Source organism: Setaria viridis, chromosome 2, assembly GCF_005286985.2.
Source record: "Setaria viridis chromosome 2, Setaria_viridis_v4.0, whole genome shotgun sequence".
Lineage (NCBI taxonomy): Eukaryota > Viridiplantae > Streptophyta > Magnoliopsida > Poales > Poaceae > Setaria > Setaria viridis.
The window spans coordinates 15,199,299-15,218,131 of record NC_048264.2 but is presented as its reverse complement, the minus strand read 5'-3'; the positions used below and the strand labels follow the sequence as shown (position 1 = coordinate 15,218,131).

Genomic DNA, 18,833 nt, shown 5'->3' with positions numbered 1-18,833 from the left:
AATAATAATATACAAATATATTTCACATACAACTATATTAGCTTAATTACTTTGTGTCTAAATTATGATTATTAGAATGAAATTCAATTCCAAGAATCCAATCGGAACCTAAATACTTTTTAATTTGGTTTTATCCCTATGCATGGGAATCCCATGTCAGAGGGAAACATCCATCTTTTTTTTAGGCCGGGAAACATCCATTCTTTGAAGCATTTAACTTGGTATTATCCCTATGCACGGGAATCTCATGTCGGAGGGAAACATTCATCTTTTTTTTAAGGGCCGGAAAACATCCATCCTTTGATCGCTCGCCCACTAGTCACTGCTAACCAATGTTTGCAAGGGAGGACAAGAATGAACAAGAGCAGTTGGCAAGGCAACAAAACGAGGCTCCCTTGCAATCACAGCTCGAAATGCCTAGCCTCCACGAGGAGCGATCCCACTACTGGCCGTGCCCCGGCCCGCCGACCCCTACCTAAAGGCTAACGCATTGCATCGTGTGTCTCCACTTCTAGGAAGGTAACCGATCGCGTCGGATAGGATCGTAACGACACCACCGGCACCCCCAAGACGTATCATAGGAAAGCTGGCGTGGACGTGCACGGGGGACGGGTGTGACAAAATCCCAACACCGGCCGGACGCCGCCACACCCGGGTCGGAGGTGGCGACACGGGCCGGGGTCACCGGCCTGCCTCTGCCTGCCATCCCGGCTCCCGCGCGAGCGCCCCGTAGTGCGCGGGCCGCGGAACGCACGTGCGGATGCCGCGTGCGTGAGCGCGGATGGAAAAGCTGGAGGGCAAAACCAGAAAAAGGAAAAAGGGGTCGCCGGCCGGCAAGCGAAAACATTCTCCCCGGCTGGACCGACGGCACCGCGGGCCGCGCGGGCGCGTGTTTTTATGCCTTTCGGCCGCATGTGGCAGAGCATGCCGTGCCGTGCGATGTGAGATTATCGATCTGGAGCGCATTTGCTGGGTTTCCTGATTATTTCCTCGTCCTAGAAATAGCGTGCGTGCAGTACGCGACGAGCCGGACGGCGACATTGCCTGGCTCGTTTTAGTACTCCGTACGTACTGAGCACTGCTATGGTGGTGACCGGCGCGACGCGCACCGACACGACCGGGCTGACGTGGCTTTCACCTTCACCTGCCGCGGCCCGGATGCCAATGGCATGCATCAAACTTCTCTCTGGAAACCTTTTTTCAGAAAAAGTAAAAGAAAATTCCTAGTACCGTTGTGTAGCAGCTGCCAGTCCAAATAAAAAGTGGTACACTCTCGGTCATAACGAGCTAGTTCAACCTTAGATTTCTTTTTCGAATTTAAAATATGGCTGATTTGGACGGAGGAACCAATCATTCGTGTTCGTTTGGGCGTCTAACAGGAATATGCGTTGCTTTCAGCTCAAGACATGTGCCGGCGCAGTGCGCACCATGAATTGGCATCCTCAATAATCTACTTCCCGAGCCCTTGTCACCGGATGACAATTGGCACCGCTTTAGAAATTCTAAGCTCTTGAGGAATCGGCTGGTCACATTAAACTACCGTTTCCTCCGTTTCAAATTATAAATCAGCTGGTCACATTAAACTACCGTTTCCTCCGTTTCAAATTATAGGTCATTTTGATTTTTCTAGATTCATATAATGTATCTAGATCTGAATCTAAAAAAATTAAAACGATCTATAATTTGAAACGGAGGGAGTATTACGGAAGAAATGGATGTCAAAATAAGGAATCAGTATAGAGATTTCCAATAAACCCTCTCTTTATTAATAAAACGGACCGTGCCATTTCAGATTTTTATTCCAAACCAGCATCAAAGAAACTATATTGAAATCTTACTAATTGGAGACTTTGCTTGAAGTCTCAATATCCATCCTCACAATCGTATTACAAATCGTCACAAAAATAAAAGAAGACATATATGGCCATTAATTATTTGTTATACTTTAATAATCATTGTATATATTATTTTCTAAATTTTATTCACCTATGAAACTATAAAAATAGTCTAAAATAATTCCTAGCCTTCATCTACTCACGTACCTTCGTCATTATTTAAAACAATCTATTATAACCCATAAATTTGCATATAAATTACCTATGTGTTATTATACACAAATCCTAAGCCTTATACATTCACTTCTAGATTACCACTCCTGCCATTGTGATATACAAAAACTAACTCAAGGTCAACAAGAACCGATGTGCATATCTGTTTAACTATTTTAATGTCAAATAGATGGCTCAAGCAAAGATTTTAGAGACCTCAAGATTTTAACCAAACACATGTCAAACATAAAAGAAGTTACAGTACAAAAGGAAAAATTATTAATGAAGATGGAAAAGCATATGGAGTAATACGATCACAGACAAATAAAGTTAAGAAAACACCTATATAAGTATTAGAAAATGAACAAAAGATTTTTCAGGGGGTGAATTATGATTAGCAATACCCCACATTTAATTAATCCCATTATTAGAAATCCAGTTAGTAGCTATTTTGAACAAATCCCGAAACTCCTAACAAATATATTCTTAAAAATACTAGCCCATGTATGAACACGAGATGATAGACTAGTTTATTCCCAAATATACCGGCTCACAAAAAGATGGGAAAGGAGAGACTCAAGTGATGAGATAGAAGCTCGATATTTGAGTGGTCTGAACAACAAATAGCCCATGAATTTTTTATGGGCCTTCCATACTCAACAAATAGCCCATGAACTTATATGGCTTTTGACCCCGAAACAAGTTAGGGGCTTGTACCGAAGCCCAGCAAATATACTGTCCAATCATTTTGGGCCCTTTTATCCATAACTGACACCCGCTTGCTAACAAAACCAAATCACATACATGATCGTTACGATAACTAGTCACTAATACATGTAATTAATTGTACGTAATCACATTAACATATACTGCTAGGTACTAAGTCACATGGAGTAGCTAGCTAGCTAGCTCATCCTGCTATATGGTACGGTAGCGTACGTACAGTACGTGGCTTATGATCACTGTGATAAATTAATATACTCCTCCCATTTTAAATTACTATTTATTTTATTTTTTTAGATTCATAACTTTTACTATGTACCTAGATATATGGTATGTCTAGATACGTAGCAAAAATCATGTATCTAGAAAAATTAAAATAAATAGTAATTTAGAACGGAGGGAGTAACCAGTAGCCTCGCCCTTGTTGTGCTCCAGCTGCACTAGCTAGCTCTCGTCGTCGTTGCTGTAGCTGCTGCCATAGAAGAAGCTGCTACTTGTACCACCGGCACCATCGCCGCCGCCCGTCACACTAACCAACGGCTTCGCCTCGTCGTCGTAGCAGCCGGAGGTGGCGGCGCTGTACTGTTGATTCAGCTGGTTAGCGGCGCCGGCGCCGGCGCCGGCGACCAGCATTGCCTTGTGATGGTCCTCCTGCAACTGGAAGCCGCCCAAGATGAAGCTCTCCATGCCAAGCCCCTGCCCATGGACGCCGCTGCTGGTGGTGACGGTGGCGCAGAGCTCGTCAAAGTACAGGCCAAGGCCGCCGTCACTGTCCAAACATGACGTGCTCATCGTCTGATGCTCGCCGTTGAGGAGGCCGCCGTGGCTGCCGGCGGCTGCGGCGGCGGAGAGGAGGGACGTCGAGCTGTTGCTGGAGCCGTAGCTGCTGATGTAGTGGTGAGAATAATCATGAGGGGACGAGAGGTGCTGGAGAGACAAGGGACAGGCAGCTTCTGGCGGCGCTGCTGGTGCTGACGCGGTGAGGAACAAGAGCTGCTGCTGCTTCATGGAGCTGCAATGGTTGTGCATGTGGGTGGTGTAAGGCTGAACGCCATGCATGAGCTTCTTCTTGAGCTTGGTGTTCCAGTAGTTCTTGATGTCGTTGTCCGTCCTCCCAGGGAGCTGTGCTGCGATGATCGACCACCTGCATGAATTATCATCGTTTCGTGCAATATATATATAAATGCTCATTCACGGCACCCATACACGAAGAAATATCTCATGTTTTGCTATTTGTATAGAATGATTGATCAATAAACACACAGTTTATATAATTTAAAACTACGCACGTACTACCTGCTGCCTATGGTAGCGAAGAGGTTGCAGATGATCCTATCCTCGTCATCAGAGAAGTCACCATGCTTTATGTTTGGCCTCAGATAGTTGAGCCACCGCAGCCTGCAGCTCTTGCCGCACCTCTTCAGCCCTGCAATGCAATTTGCTTAATTAGTTATTACATGTTGCCTCAGATAATAGTTGTTGCTGATCGTGATCGAGACTAAAAGCAAGCAAGCATGAAGCGCATGCATGCTACTCTGCTGAATGGTGAACTTGTTGGTTACCAGCTTTGTGAGGGAGAGCAATCCAGTTGCCGCCGGTGCCATGCTTGTGGATGTACTCCTTGAGCTTGATGTCCTCCTCAGGTGACCAGGGCCCTTTCTTCACAGTCGCCTTGTCGCAGCATGGAGCCCTCCCCATGTCCGACGGTCTCTCTCCTCGTATGGCGCTGCAGGCTTCTTCTTGATCTTCCTGCACTAGCTAGCAAGAGCTTAACTACTACACTCAGCTCGATCCTTCCTTTGAGATTGCCTGCTGGCTGTTCTGCCTCGCTCAGACTCTTTATTGACAGTGACAGAGATGGTACTCATGCGAGCTTTTCAATCTCTCTCAGTCCCATCTGATCTCATCTCTCCTTCAGTTCGCATATGAGCAATTTGGCATTATTGCTGATATGATTTGTATATCATCAATCAGTACTCATATGGATTGCACTCTCTGCCCATGTCGTCTAAAAAGACCATAAACGCCTGTACGTGTGACGTATCATTACTACAGTACTGGTAGCAGCTAATTAAGCAGCTGCTAGGTTATTAAGACCATAATACTCAGCAATCCACATTACACATAAAAAAGGAATATTGATAGATGCAGGAAGTGAGATATTGGCACAGAAGATTATTGAGCACTGCTTTGGCAGCAGGGCTATGGCTGTGAAAAGGCTCCGGCTGTGGCTCCTCTGGTGGAGTAATTTTTTTCGCTTCGACTTATCTGGTTAGAAAAACATGTGCCAAAATGGCTTCTCCTAAAGATAGGCAAAAAGAGGTAAAATATCTATAATACCCTTTCTTTTTTCCTTTTCCTTTTCTCTTTTTTTCCTATCATTCCTTCCCCTCCTCTCTTTCTTATCCATTTGCCTCCCGAGACACCGCCACCCGTCACCCCTACCTCGCATGCTCCCTCACGCTGATGGTGCCCTCCAGCCGGCGGCGGCACCCTCCGAGCCCACCTCATCCCCCCGGTCGCCGGCGCCCTCCAGCCTCTCCTCATCCCCCATGTTGGCGACACCCTACGGCGCGCCTCCTTCCCATGCCGACGACACCCACCTGCTCCCCCACGCCGGCGACACCCTCCCAGCCCGCCTCCTCCCTCGCGCTGCTGATGCCCTCTGACCTCGCCTCATCCCCTATGCCATCGGTGCCCTCCACGTCGCCTGCTTCCCCGTACCGCCGACATCCTCCAACCCCACCATGGAGGGGGCAAACCAAGGACTTTGGCCCTATGGATGAGATGGAGCCGCGGGGAGCTAATTTTTTTGGCTTCATCTCCATCGATTCGCTCCAGAGAGCGGGAAACGTGGGGCTTCCATCGCGGAGCTATTTTGCTCACGCCCCTTTGTTAGGGCTTCGCCGGAAGCCGTTTGGGAAGCCCTGCCAAAGGGAGCCTTAGTACTGTATGCAAATGAATTATATTAAGAGACACCTTAATACCAGCTATTCTCCGACATTTGTGATCCTTTCTAGCTCATTAATTAATTTCCATCAATAGTTTAATTTTAAATATTTGGGGGCATCACCAGCACTTAACCAACTACATACTGTTACCGCATTATGGCCTGTTTGTTTCCCTCCTAGATTATATAAGCTGGATTATGGTCCAAGGGTAGGAGGGTAAAAGATTATCAGGGGACCACATAGCTTATTTCAGATTATATGTGGTTCCAAAATGATATTTTACCATAATACCCATGATCCACAATCCAACTTATATAATCTAGATGGATTATAATCCCAAATAAACAGTGCCTTAGTTTTCATGCTATATTTAGAAATAAAATAATAAATCATAGCTTGAACTATTATAACTACATAGAGGACGTTTCTTGAATTTTTATACGGGCTTATGTGTAATTGTACGCTATAGGTTGCGAGCATATATATACCGAAGTGTATGGGCAGATTGTTTACTGAGGAACCATATGATCGAGGTGTGCTATGCTTGAGTGATTATTGCCACTGTGCTGAAATGGTTTGAGGTTTTTGGGATTGGATGAGAGCATGTTATTTAAATATATATTGTTTTGCATGTTTATGATTTGATACTAACTGGATATGGTGAAAGTTGGAAATATGGTGGTCAATGCTGAGCTACACGATCAGAGGTAGTCTCCAACATGATGGAACTCTCGGGAAAAAAGAACCAGAGCCCCCGCGTCGCTCCCATCGGGGCGACACGGGCGGAGCCCAGCGCTGCTGCCCGCGAGGCCCTCCCAATCCGCCGTTCTTCTCCCTTGTCGCCGCCGGAGTGGCTCGCCGGAAGCCCGTGCAGCCACCGGGATGGCGGCAGTGGGGCCTCTTTAGAGCGGGGTCATCTTCTTCTGCCATTTGTGGTTTCGTGGTGGCTCAGATTCCGGTAGCTCGGGCAGCCGGCGTGGACGGGGCTGCTCGGATCCATGGCCAACAGCGCCGGATCCGGCGGAGGCACCCCCGGAGAGTCTTGGATCTGCGGCGGCTTGAACAAGGTGCGACGGTTGGGGGTGCTTGTTGCCGTCGGCGCCGGGGTGTGCCGCAGCGAGTCGCGACCGGCAAGAGCGCGCCTGGGGTTGGCGTTGGAGTGCGGATGCAGCGCGGCGACGATGCAGCGGCCGTGCAGCGCGCAGCGTCGAGGGCAGGCGCAGCACAGGAGCAGCTCCAACTTCGGCTGCGGCCGGATGTGGCGTCAAGGCTGCCGGATCTGGCCGCCCGCAGCTGACCATCGTCGAGTTATGCGGCAAGGGATGGTTCAACATTTTGAGATACTATACAACATTTTGGGATGTAAATTAAATATACCGATTATGAATTCAAAGCAAGCTAGATTTTTCCTCTTTCCTATGGAAATTTTAATACGGCCCGTCCAAATTTAAAACACATTCAACAAACTTATTGTTGTGAGCGGTTCCCTTGAGCTACTCTACGTAAATATAAATACATTATTGCCGCTAACATGAGTACCATGTACGTGACACGTACGTATCTAAGTACATGAGAGTGCGCTTGGTTGGTACGTAAATGTAATAATAACTCGTGACGTTTAACACAGAAGAAAACGTAAATGCCAGGACAGATTAATTTTACGCAACAAGCTAAGGGGTTAATAGTACGTTTCGTACTACAAGCTAAAGGTACTTATCCATCAATTAACATTAACAATATGATAAAAAGCTCCGGCCATCCCCTCCCATGCATGGTCGATCCACTCACGCTGAATTTTTCCTTTTTCCTCGGATCCAATCACCACCGACAAAGGAAAAAAAAGCATTCGGCGGAGGTCCTCTCCTCGCCCTCTGCTGCGTACCTCGACTCCACAAGCGCCACCTACCACACCAGCATATGGTTGAGCATGTCGTCGATGAGGAAGTGAAGGATTGGAGCTCGACAATCGGCATCTATGTTACGTCATTTATGATGGTTCGGCTGCAGCCTAGAACAACGCGTAGCAACGCAGCCATGGCGGAGGCTCCAGCCAGTGGCGTGTTTGGTGGTGCGACGGCTCGAAGGAGATGCCTTGAAGGTGCGGACGCTCGCATGGTGACAGCAATACTAACTCTGGGCTTGGGATTGGGGCTCTGCTGGTGGGTGGTTCTTGCTTGCGTGGAGGTGAGTTGCGCAAATTGTGACGCTCTACTCGAGCGCAGAGGAAGGGAGCTGATGGTTTGCTTCTTAGTTCATGGAGAAGAACAATAGAAAAGGAGAGCTGTTATTGGTTGCTTCAGTGGAGAAGGAACAAAGAGAAGGAGATGGCGTGCTGAAATCATGGGCGCTGGTATGCAGCTCGGGGAAGAAAAAGAAAATGCAGCTGCTGTTGCTTGGTCGGTGGGGAAAAAAAGCAGGGAGGAGAGATGGAGATGACACGTGGGCCCTATATGCTGGATTTAAGTCATAGCATAGTCGGCATGCCACATATGCAATTTAACTCAAATCATAAAGATTTAGGGACTCATATGGTACAATTATCAAGTTTGGGGACTGATTACGCATCTTGCGAGTTTGGGGATCGGGACGACACATCGCTACTCGTTTAAGGACCGGCCGTGGATTTTACTCTAAATCTAACTAGTTTCCTCTTCATGCGTATATTTTTTCCTAATTTGTATGAGATGTTTTTCGGTAGTGAAGTGGCTACAATTTAGAACGAAGGGAGTATTAAGGATAAATTAATAGAGCGATCGAGACCCAATGCTAATTTACCATCGCCTGTAACCTTTCGAGCGAGCGGTCGATGAAGGCCCGCACACGATAGCATATACCAGCCTGTGTCTACCCGACCTTTTCCCTTCTCTTTTTTCAAACCATTTTCCTTCGCACTTCTTCTAGATCTAAGCTGACGTGCACGGAGCTCGACGGCTCGGAGACGGCTTGCGGCTGCCTCGCAAACGACGTGTGTGGCAGTGGAGGGCAGCCGCCTCGCGGGCGATTCGAGCGGCAGCCCCGCTGGGGAGCACGAGCACCCCACGAGCGATGCATGCGACAGCCCCGCAGGCGAGGACGGCTGCCCCCCGACTTTTTTATTTTTTAGCTCTTTTTTGAAAGATTCTCACAAATAGACTCCTGGCGGAACCAATTCTAAAAATGGAACCTTAGCTTGGCGCCATCCACGCTGGCGCCAAGCTACAACGTCTCGGCGCCAGCCATCCTGGCGCCAAGGTCTTTGCACAGCTGCTGACGCGGATGCCGACGTGGCGGGGGCTTAGCGCCAGCCATGATGGCGCCAAGCCTTGGCGCCATGGATCTTGGCGCCAAGCTTGGCGGCGTAGATCTTGGCGCCGAGCTATCTACGCCGTACCTCTTCGCGTTTCGAACTAAATAAGTATAATTATTCCGAGGAGTGTGCAATGAACTAAACTGTGGTTCAACTAGTTAGGAGGTGGGTTCCTTAGCCTGGAGACCTGAGTTCAAACCCCATTGTTGAACTTTTTTTCTACATTTTATTTTTTTAATTTGGAAGGCAGGGTAACCCGACATGTACAAACTTTATTATCCTAGGATACGAGATTTCAAACTTTATCCTAGGATACGAGATTTCGTAAAATAAAGTTGCACCACTTGTTTACCTGTACAACAGAGAAAAAAAATAAAATGTAGAAAAAAAGGTTCAACACTAGGGTTTGAACTTGGGTCTCCAGGCTAAGGAACCCACCTCCTAACCAGTTGAACCACAACTTAGTTTGTTGCACACTCCTAGAAATAATTATACTTCTTTAGTTCGAAACGCGAAGAGGTACGGAGTAGATAGCTCGGCGCCAAGATCTACGGCGCCAAGCTTGGCGCCAAGATCCATGGCGCCAAGGCTTGGCGCCATCATGGCTGGCGCCAAGCCCCCGCCACGTCGGCATCCGCGTCAGCAGCTGCGCAAAGACCTTGGCGTCAGGATAGCTGGCGCCGAGACGTTGTAGCTTGGCGCCAGCGTGGATGGCGCCAAGCTAAGGGTCCATTTTTGGAATTAGTTCCATCAGGGATCTATTTGTGAGAATATTTCGCAAAAAGGGTTAAAAAATAAAAAAGTCGGCGGCTGCCCCACGGCCGATCCAAGCAGCAGCCCTGCTAGGGCCTGCCCCGCGAACGGCGGCCCCACCACGAGCTTGGCGGCACCACGGCTGAGTGCGCCGAGCTGGCTGTACTCCCTTTTTTTATTTTTCAAGTTTTTTCCAAATTTTTGATTCAAACATTTTCTTTTCAAATTTTTGCTATCAAGATTTTCCTGTTGAAATTTTTGTCTAAAAATTTTTGTTCCTAACTTTTGCTTCCAAGATTTTTCTTTCTGTAAGTTTTGTTTCAAAATTTTTGCTTCCAAGATTTTCTTTCAGAAACTTTTTGTTTTCAAACTTTTGGTTCATAATTTTTGCATCCAGATTTTGCTTCAAACGTTTAATTCTTTCATTTAATTTTTTTTTATTTTTGCTAAAAATATTTATTAACTTTCGGTAACATTTCCTTGGTGGTGGATGGGTGATTAGCGCTTCATGCGACGGGTCGTGAGGTGCGCGGAACATGAAAATGAAAGGGACCGCAGAAAGACCATGCACGGAGCTCGTAAAAGGAAAGGAATCATCTGGTCAGCAGAACTATCGGGTGATCGGAAATTGGACAGTAAATTAGTTGTTATTCATATATATTAATTATTAAATGGAGAAACGAGCCAGCAGTTGATGTACTGCTGCTATATGGACGGAGCATGTGCGCGATGTAGGCTATGAAATCTGGAGCACGCGTTATTAAATGAAGCTCGAGGCTCGTGATCTACTCGTATTCAGCTTGTCTTAATCTTGTTTCAAGATGGCTCGAATTTTAAATAAACCAAGCTCAATTTTGATACAAAGCTCGCGAGCCGTTTGAGTTTGAGATAAAAAAAGGCTCAAGTAAGTTTATGCTTTTCTACCAGCTATGACTCTGCGAGGTGTACGTACTTAGATCAATTGCATTGTCTAATACCCAAAGTCTATAAACGAGATAATAATTCAAGTCTAATTACTATTAATTAAGTTTATGATTGATAAAATTAATGCTCGTGAACCAAGATCGGCTCGAATTAGAAACAAACCAAGCTCAGTAGATTCAGACGGTTGTAAGGCTCGCATCGAGCTTCCACGCTCGACGCTCTGACAAGCTCAAACTTGAGGTGATGAGCTCGCTCGAGCTCAGCTCAACCCTACCAGCAAGCAATTAACAAATTCAACAGCTGCTTCATTACTGTACCTAGTACTTACAGCCTGTTTATTTTCCTCCTAGATTATATAGGCCTTGTTTGGAAGAAAGGGGCTAAATTTTAACCCGGGGTTAAACTTTAACCCCCTCAAATGGAGTGCTAAACTTTATCCCATTCGAGTATTTGGATGAGGGGCTAAACTTTAGCACCTGTATTGACAAAAGACCCATTTACCCCTACTTTCTCTCCTCTCCTCTCCTCTACCCCTCCTCTAATTCTTCCCTCTCAACTTCTTCCTACCCGTCGCCGTCGTCGAGCACCACCATCATCGGAATCGAAAACCACCTCTTTTCCCCTTCCGGGTAAGCTTGAACTTGCCGCCGACGATGCGGTCCATGCGCGCGCTTCCGGTGAGGTGAATCACTTCCGCGTAGCACCATCAGGTCCGCCACCGAACGCATGTACTCGGCGCCTACCTCCCCCTTGGCCCGCTTCACGAGCTCCGTGGCGTGCCCCAGAGGTCGCGCAGCGAGGTCCCCGACTGTCGCCACGGCCACCGGGAAATGAAGGTACGCCAGATCCAGACCCTCCCCTGTGGCGGCGAGCACGGCGGTGGGGCCGGCGGAGGCCGCAGGGGCGGGCGGAGGTGGCGGGGCCGGCCGAAGGGCGGCGGGGTGTTGTGGGGGAGGAGAGAGAAGAGTGCAGGGAGGGAGGCAACGGGGGAATAAAGGGTAGCGGGGAACACTTTTAGGCTCTTTAACCCATTTGAGCATCCCTTGGAGGGGCTAAAGGATTTGGGAGGCTAAAGTTTAACCCTCCTATTTTAGCTCTCCTATTTGGAGCAGGCGGCTAAAATTTAACTAAAATTTTAGCTCTACTTTAGTCCCCCCAAACACCCTCATGATCTAGATTATGATCCTAAATGATATTTTATAATCCGGTAGATTATAATCCTTAACGGCCTACTCTACGAGCGAGCCTGATAATAAGTACGTTTTCTTGTTCATATATTTATGCCGCATATTTGTACGAGAGAACGTACGTTACAGTACCGCTGGTCGGTGTTGTTGGTACTAGTTAGGACGTACGTACATATATACAAATCAAATGAGGCTTTCTAATGCGAGCTACTAGCTGAATCTGGGCTTGATTCTTATGGTAAATTTTTTTCTTTGACAAAAGTTACTGCGTAAGTGTAATGACATGTCCGGCCACTTAAATTCTTATTCCACTCCTGCACACTCCACTGCACCACAGAAGCTACTGCTTGTGCTACTAGGGCCCATCTTAGCCGCTAATGCCACAGTGTGGGGCCGTCTGGCAGCCCACCATCTGTCGTGATTCGGGCCCATTTAGGAGCATTTAGGATGGAATGAATCCCTCATCAAGCAGTAAGATCATTCAAGGAGCATTGAAATTCTTCATTAAAGAAGAGGATGTCAAACTTGGACTCATCTATGGTCAGGTGCAAACAAATTCGAGAGTTAGAAATTTTGAAAATTTGGACCTTACTCCATTTGCCAGAAATTCTCCCAACCAACCGAGAGGAAAGCTTCTTCAAAGTCACTGAGGAAACCGGTTCTTATGAGCAACATCAGTTCAGAGGCCCAAGCATGCTCAAAGGTACATCGCTTCAATGCTTTGAAGATTTCCCTTTCTCGATCAGTGGCGAGGACGCTTTGCTCCTACGGGGTCAAAACCCCGTGTCCTTGTGGTTGCGTCTTCTCAGCAAGTCGGCTACCCTCGAGCGAGTCTGCTTGGCTTCCATGAACGGCAATAAGATAAACTGTACTTAAAAACAGTTCTTTGAATAATGAATACCCGTCATATTTATTTCAAAATACAGACGGTAAGGGAAGCAAACATCAGAATACTTCTTTAGATACTTCTGACCCACCTGAAGTAGAGGTAATTTATACTATCTCCGTTCTTAAATATATACTATATGATTTTTTACTCAAAGTTTGACCAACAATATTTATTTAATCAATTAGTTTGGTAAAATGAAATGAGCATCATTAGATATAACACCAAAATTGCTATTAACTTAACTTGTAGACCCGCAGTGAAGACAGCAGAAGTGAGAGGAAATAAATTGATCAATCTCTCTCACCTTGACTTTAAGGATCGATAGACAAATGAGAAGAAGCAGCAGACCGACCGAGGTGATAGTAGGCACTTGTCTGCGGATGCAGCATCATCAAGATTCTCATGCATCTCCTCTCCAAACTCCAAAGACCACCAAATCAGTGGTGTAGATCGACCGATGATGTGAATCTTGATGATGCCACGCCCGCATACACCGACTGTCGTTATTGCTCCATGATCCTCATATCATGAACTAGAGGAAGAGAGGTGAGAGAGGAAGAGAGGTGAACGATGGCAATGGTGGTGGGTGAAGCGGCGATGTGATCTATATATCTACTGGTTTAACCTTTTGTCCTAATTTATCATCTCAAACCATTCGAGTTATCGTATCTACTCCATAGTAAATTTATATCTACTGATTTGAGACGATAAATTAGGACGAGAGGTTGTCATGGTGTCCGAGGACTAGTTATGGTTATACCATAATTGATTTACATTATAATAGTTATGATGTGTGTGTCTATATATATATATATATGATGTTATTACTAGACATGATGAGCAGTTATATAGCTGCTGCTGAAAGCATGCAGGATGCCAATATAATTAGGATGCGACGAGGTCACGAGAGTGAGTGATCAGACGAGCTGAATATACTGATTATATATGTGATGGTGGTGATTCGTACAACCGGCACCGATTAATCAAATCGTTAATCCACTGTTATGGAGTGGAGGCAAGGTGAGTTGGCCGGTGCGTGTTGTGCTCCGCTCCGCTGCCAAAAGCTGCCGGGGGGCTGGCTGCATTGCATGGCGCGCCGCCTGGGGCATGGGCACAGGGCACCTGATGACGTGGATGGGACCCACACGCCATGTTTTCTTGCGTCAACAAGGTCCATGCCGACTTCGACGACGCAACGATAGTTACATTGAACGATGAAGCAATGGATTATCACACTCTGTCTCAAGTCTGAAACAGACCAAGCTTAGGCATCTCCCATTCCCCCAGAAGAGTCGGCAATGATCCGTTTTAGCCTAATTACTTAAAAAGGAAATCCTAACGTTAGCAACCCATTGCTGGCGCGCTCCCAAAAATTCTAAAGCGCCTGTCTCTTGTTGCATGCTCTCCTCTGCGGATACTGCTGATGAGGTGCCGTCCACTTGCTGGGCAGGAATCAGCAGGCTGCACGCAGGCCTTAGAAACCTTCAAAACCACAGAGCTTGTCGCAAGGACCAACTTGATGGCCTTTCCACCTCCGTCATTTTGTTCTACCAAATTGATTGTTATTTTCATACTTTCCATATATCTAGAAGTTCAAACGTATCACATTGTAGGTACTCATTTAAATACTTATATGCGATTTTTTACGGACTATTCCCAATACATTATTACTTTATCATTTCCTTTAAAATTATCGTCTTACATGAATAGAAAAGCGATACAATCCTTCCCACGCATGGTGCCTTGATATAGTTCATCAAACAATTGATTATTGCATAATGTATGCCTATGACAATAGACACAAAACTAGTGTCAAGGAAACAAGTTTATCCTAGTTGTATTGTGCACTTCTTGTTCAATGGATCTCCTTATTAATTCTGTATAACTCAACAATAATACTACAAAGCAGATCACTCGATGTGCATGGGTTCTACACATGTGAAGTACTCTCTGTTTCATTTTGTTTAACAAAGAAAATATGAGTTCAAAGAAAAAAAAACTATATAAAATAACCACCCACACCCTACGAAATAACATGATATAGCACCAATCACACCACCCCGGCAGGTAAAAGAGACGGGAACAAAAGTCAAGCAATCACACTCGTTAATTTGCACCAATCCGATCCACTTTCTCTCGTGACAAATTTACAAAATCACAACATGCCGTACTTCAAAAGACAACTCTCAACCGACAAAATGCCTCAGATAGTTTCATATTTTCCTTTGCGATTTATGCTAAAAAAAGACAATACGTCTTTGCAACCAGCCTGCCAGGCGATCAGAATCAGCTACCTCTCATCAGGAGCCACAGGCACGGGTGGTGATCCCTTGTACGTCGACACCAAGTCAGGAGCACTCCGTGGCCGTGAACGGAATGAGTCGCTCAGGGAGCGCTTCCACTTCCTAGCGGCATGCCGCTTGCTGCTTGTGCCAGTAGGGAGTGCTGAAGAAGTAGAGCGTGCAGTCTCTGGAACACCTGCATCAAGTTTCGCTTGGTGTTTCCTTGGCGTGCTGTGGCTTCGTTGATTGCCATCCAAGAACCTGCCGTTCGATGATTTGCTTAAACCACTATAAAACATGCCATCATCAGTTAAATAGCCATTCTCCATGCTGTCTCCCATCGCCAGGTCATCATACTCCTCATCAGACCTGTTGCAATCCTCATCAACAGACCCTTCCATCTGCGATGCAAACATCCACAAATATGCTTATAATGGGAGCCAGAGCACAGAGTGCACAGTGCTGTGAAGCAACTACAGGGGTCCTTTACCTACTATTTAAGAGGATCAACAAACAAAAAGGCTGTAACAATCCAAATAAAGGCGATATATAGGCTGCTTTGTCTCACCTCCTCATGGATCTCCCTGTTGTCTACTTCACTGAGATCCTCGTCGCTCCCTGAATTAGGCTGAACATCAGCTTCTTCTTCCTCTTCTTCATCGCTGCCAGATGCTGCTGACGACTCTTTGATCTAGCGCCAAAAGGTATAAATATAATTTCAAAATTAAACACTAGCGTTGCCTTTCTCTTCAATGGAAGATCAGTAATCACAAAAATAAGACAAATCAACACAACCATGGTACAAGCAGTAGTTAGTACCTCTTTACAGTGCCCATCGGACTTCTTAGGAGAACCAGATGAAGATGGAACATGTCTGCTACTACCTTCAGTAGCATTGGTCCATGATTCATCGGCATTTCCAGCTTGACTTGTACAGCCTGTATCAGTAGGCCACGCACTTATCCCAAAGGTGCCAAACTGCAGATTGACTGACTCTGCTCTTCCAATGTTTAAAGGTCCATAAATTGGATTCCCTACAGATTTCTGAGTACTGTTGTCAGAACTGCATTTTCCATCACCACTGGACTCAACTGGCCAAGCCTTGGATACAGATCCATCGACGTTAATGATGGCCATGAGCTTTCTTGAGGACCCAAGCCGTTGAATCAATTTAAACATCCCCTTGGAACTCATGGAGTTAGCCACGCACTGGTTTTTGTACTCTTCATTTACTAGAGCCACGGTATTTGTATCAGGGTCATATAACTGATCTCCATTAGCTCGCTTCCGGAGGCAGCTAAAGACAGTGGCATGGATCGAAGCAACACTCCGATCAACATTAGTGTTATTTACCTTGGGAACAAGGTACTTGTCAGCTCGACTGCAGAGGTACTCCTGGATAGTTCTAATGTTGCTGATGTATTTAACATACTTATTTTTCGTTGGGTCAAGTGTCATGTACTTTGCACGTACAGCAAACCTCTCTGTGTGCTTACCCTCATTGGATATGTAGATCATAAAAGGTATAATCGAAGGATGTTTCCTCATTAGACCCATCTGAAACAATTAAAAGGAAATGAGGAATAAACTGGCCATGCCGATCATGAACTTGACAGTTCCACCTTTAATAGCAGCATAGATGTGATATAGTAGGTTTGATATGAGCTAATACAAATCAACAACAAGAATGAAAGGAAAGAAGTCAGCAAAAGAATAGTTTTTTCAGCAAGCACATACCACAAAATTAAGGCTTAAGTGAACACCCTCAACAACAACTGATTCTTTCCTATCTTCCCATGCAGTAATTAACCGATCCAAACTGTCAATCACCATCTCACTCTGTGCTTTATAACCTTCTATGGCCATTTGCTTCTTCCCAATTGCTTTCCCATCAACTTTTTCAGTTAGAGCCCCACTTTTCTCGTAATCAATATTTGAGCTGCTTGACACGCCTGAGCCCTTTTTAGCTTTCCTTCTAGCTTTTGCTTCAGCAACTGCTACTGGGTCAAGACATTCACCAGCATGATAAGTTGATGCCCAGAGAAGAGGGTTTTCTTTCTCTTCAACAAAGCTCCGCATCATGTGACGTATTGAATCTGTGGAAACTACAGTTGTGATTCCTAACCTGCTTCCCTGTTGATACATTAACATCTCTGTAAGGAGGAAATCAGGGGGAAAAGTAAGCTTTGCCGCATTAGTGCAGTGAACATAATCTAGTTTTGGAAAGAAGATGATTTACTATGTCTAGGTGTTTTCAATACCAGCTATAGAGCAGGATTCAGGAAAAAAGAAAACTGATGTAGAAGAAGCTTCTATTAAGCTATCCAAATCAAGCAAGACAAGGGAGGGGTCACTGTTATCCTGGTGGCATTGACAGACTTCCATGAACTAGTGATCCAATTGTAGTTCATTGCATATTCAAGTCAATCATTATATTCTGACGCTAACAGTCCTCAGAACAGTAGGTCTAAGACAGGTGCTGATAGAAGATATGACATGTCCTAATGGAAGAGAGGGAAAGGAGCAAAAAGGCATACAAGAAAGTAAGGAGGAAAGGAAAATGATGAACAAAAATTCTTACCAGCAGCGTCGAAAGTGTAGACTTGCCGCAACCACTAGTTCCGCAAAGAAGAACTGTGACAGATTCCTTTCGTTCCCGAATCCTAAGGCAAGATGAAGGATTATAAGTGACAGGGGGGAGGACATGAAATGAGCACCTTTAAAGGTTTTCCTTTGAAATATATAAGATCAATGCGGCGGCACTAGAATGCTTGTCAGTCAGAAACAGTTATGGGTGCTAGCTCCAAGCAATTGCAGTGACACATTCTGAGCTCTCGTCCAATAAGCCAGACATACTTTGCACACTAATCACTCTCAAATTTGAGCATGTTATACCGTAAGCTCTCTCATCCAGGAAACCAAGATTAATATACTACTAATGCTAACAAATCAAATCACCATTCTACCGTGCTGTGTTTGGAACTATCTGTCAAGAGCATAGCATTCGTAGATCCGGTTACACATGAGCCGCTGAACGTTTCACAGGGGGTGGGGGGGGGGGGGGGGGGGGGGTGTTCTTTTTTGTAAGCAACTAGAAACAGAAGGGAAAGGATGCGGTTAAATTGAAGTAGCGGAAGGGAGGGGAGGGCGAGAGTGTAAGAGAGGGAGGCGGACGGACCTGCAGGCGAGCATGAGATCGGCTCGCTGGTTGGGGGCGACGTACTTGTAGAGGGCAAGGGCGTCGCAGATGAGGTCAAGGAAGAGGTCCCTGGGGAGGAGGACGGTGGTGCGGCGCTTGTAGAGCTCAAACTGGAACTGGCGGGGGCTTGTGGTGGGGGTGGCTTCGGCGACCTCGTACCTCTGCACCCGGGTGGAGGCGGAGGCGGCCATTTCGTCGTTGCCGTCGCCCCGGATGACATCGAACACCCTGCGGCTGATCTACAAGAGAAAGTGGGTAACGGAGGATCGAATCAGACAAAGCAATCGAGAGATCGGAGGCCAGGAGGGATCAACCGCGAAGGCGAGGAGGCGGACGGACCTCGAACGCGTGGCGCGGCTTGCATCCCATGAGCTGGAGGGTGCTGTGGATGAGGGAGCGCGTGTAGCGGAAGGAGGAGCCGTTGTCGTCCACCACCACAATGTAGAGCAGCTTCGCCGCCGCCATGGCGCGGTGGCTGGAGGTCGCCGGCGGAAGGGAAGGTGGCGGCCCGGTCCGGTGGTTCCCCCTTTCCCTTCTCTCCTTGTTCTGGTCCCCTGGGTCGGTCGGTTTGGTTCTGAATTCTGATTCGGT

General features: G+C 46.4%; 2 protein-coding genes across 3 annotated transcripts; both read right to left on the bottom strand.

Annotated features, from left to right (window-relative positions):
• Nucleotides 1-2,389: 2,389 nt before the first annotated feature.
• Nucleotides 2,390-4,734, bottom strand: LOC117843230 (uncharacterized). The gene is made up of 3 exons (XM_034723800.2): nucleotides 4,334-4,734; nucleotides 4,068-4,197; nucleotides 2,390-3,915 (listed from the first exon to the last, which is right to left on the bottom strand). The coding sequence occupies exons 1-3, from the start codon at nucleotides 4,467-4,469 to the stop codon at nucleotides 3,216-3,218; spliced, it is 966 nt and encodes a 321-aa protein (XP_034579691.1). The 5' UTR covers nucleotides 4,470-4,734; the 3' UTR covers nucleotides 2,390-3,215.
• Nucleotides 4,735-14,846: 10,112 nt separating this feature from the next.
• LOC117846478 (P-loop NTPase domain-containing protein LPA1 homolog) lies at nucleotides 14,847-18,833 on the bottom strand. Of its 2 annotated transcripts, none has more exons than XM_034727668.2 (7): nucleotides 18,582-18,833; nucleotides 18,222-18,481; nucleotides 17,625-17,706; nucleotides 16,781-17,176; nucleotides 15,863-16,600; nucleotides 15,612-15,734; nucleotides 14,847-15,444 (listed from the first exon to the last, which is right to left on the bottom strand). In XM_034727668.2, the coding sequence occupies exons 1-7, from the start codon at nucleotides 18,705-18,707 to the stop codon at nucleotides 15,052-15,054; spliced, it is 2,118 nt and encodes a 705-aa protein (XP_034583559.1). In that variant the 5' UTR covers nucleotides 18,708-18,833; the 3' UTR covers nucleotides 14,847-15,051. The 2 variants fall into 2 exon arrangements, with proteins under 2 accessions (XP_034583559.1, XP_034583560.1); XM_034727669.2 differs by having other exon boundaries at nucleotides 18,222-18,476; nucleotides 18,582-18,720.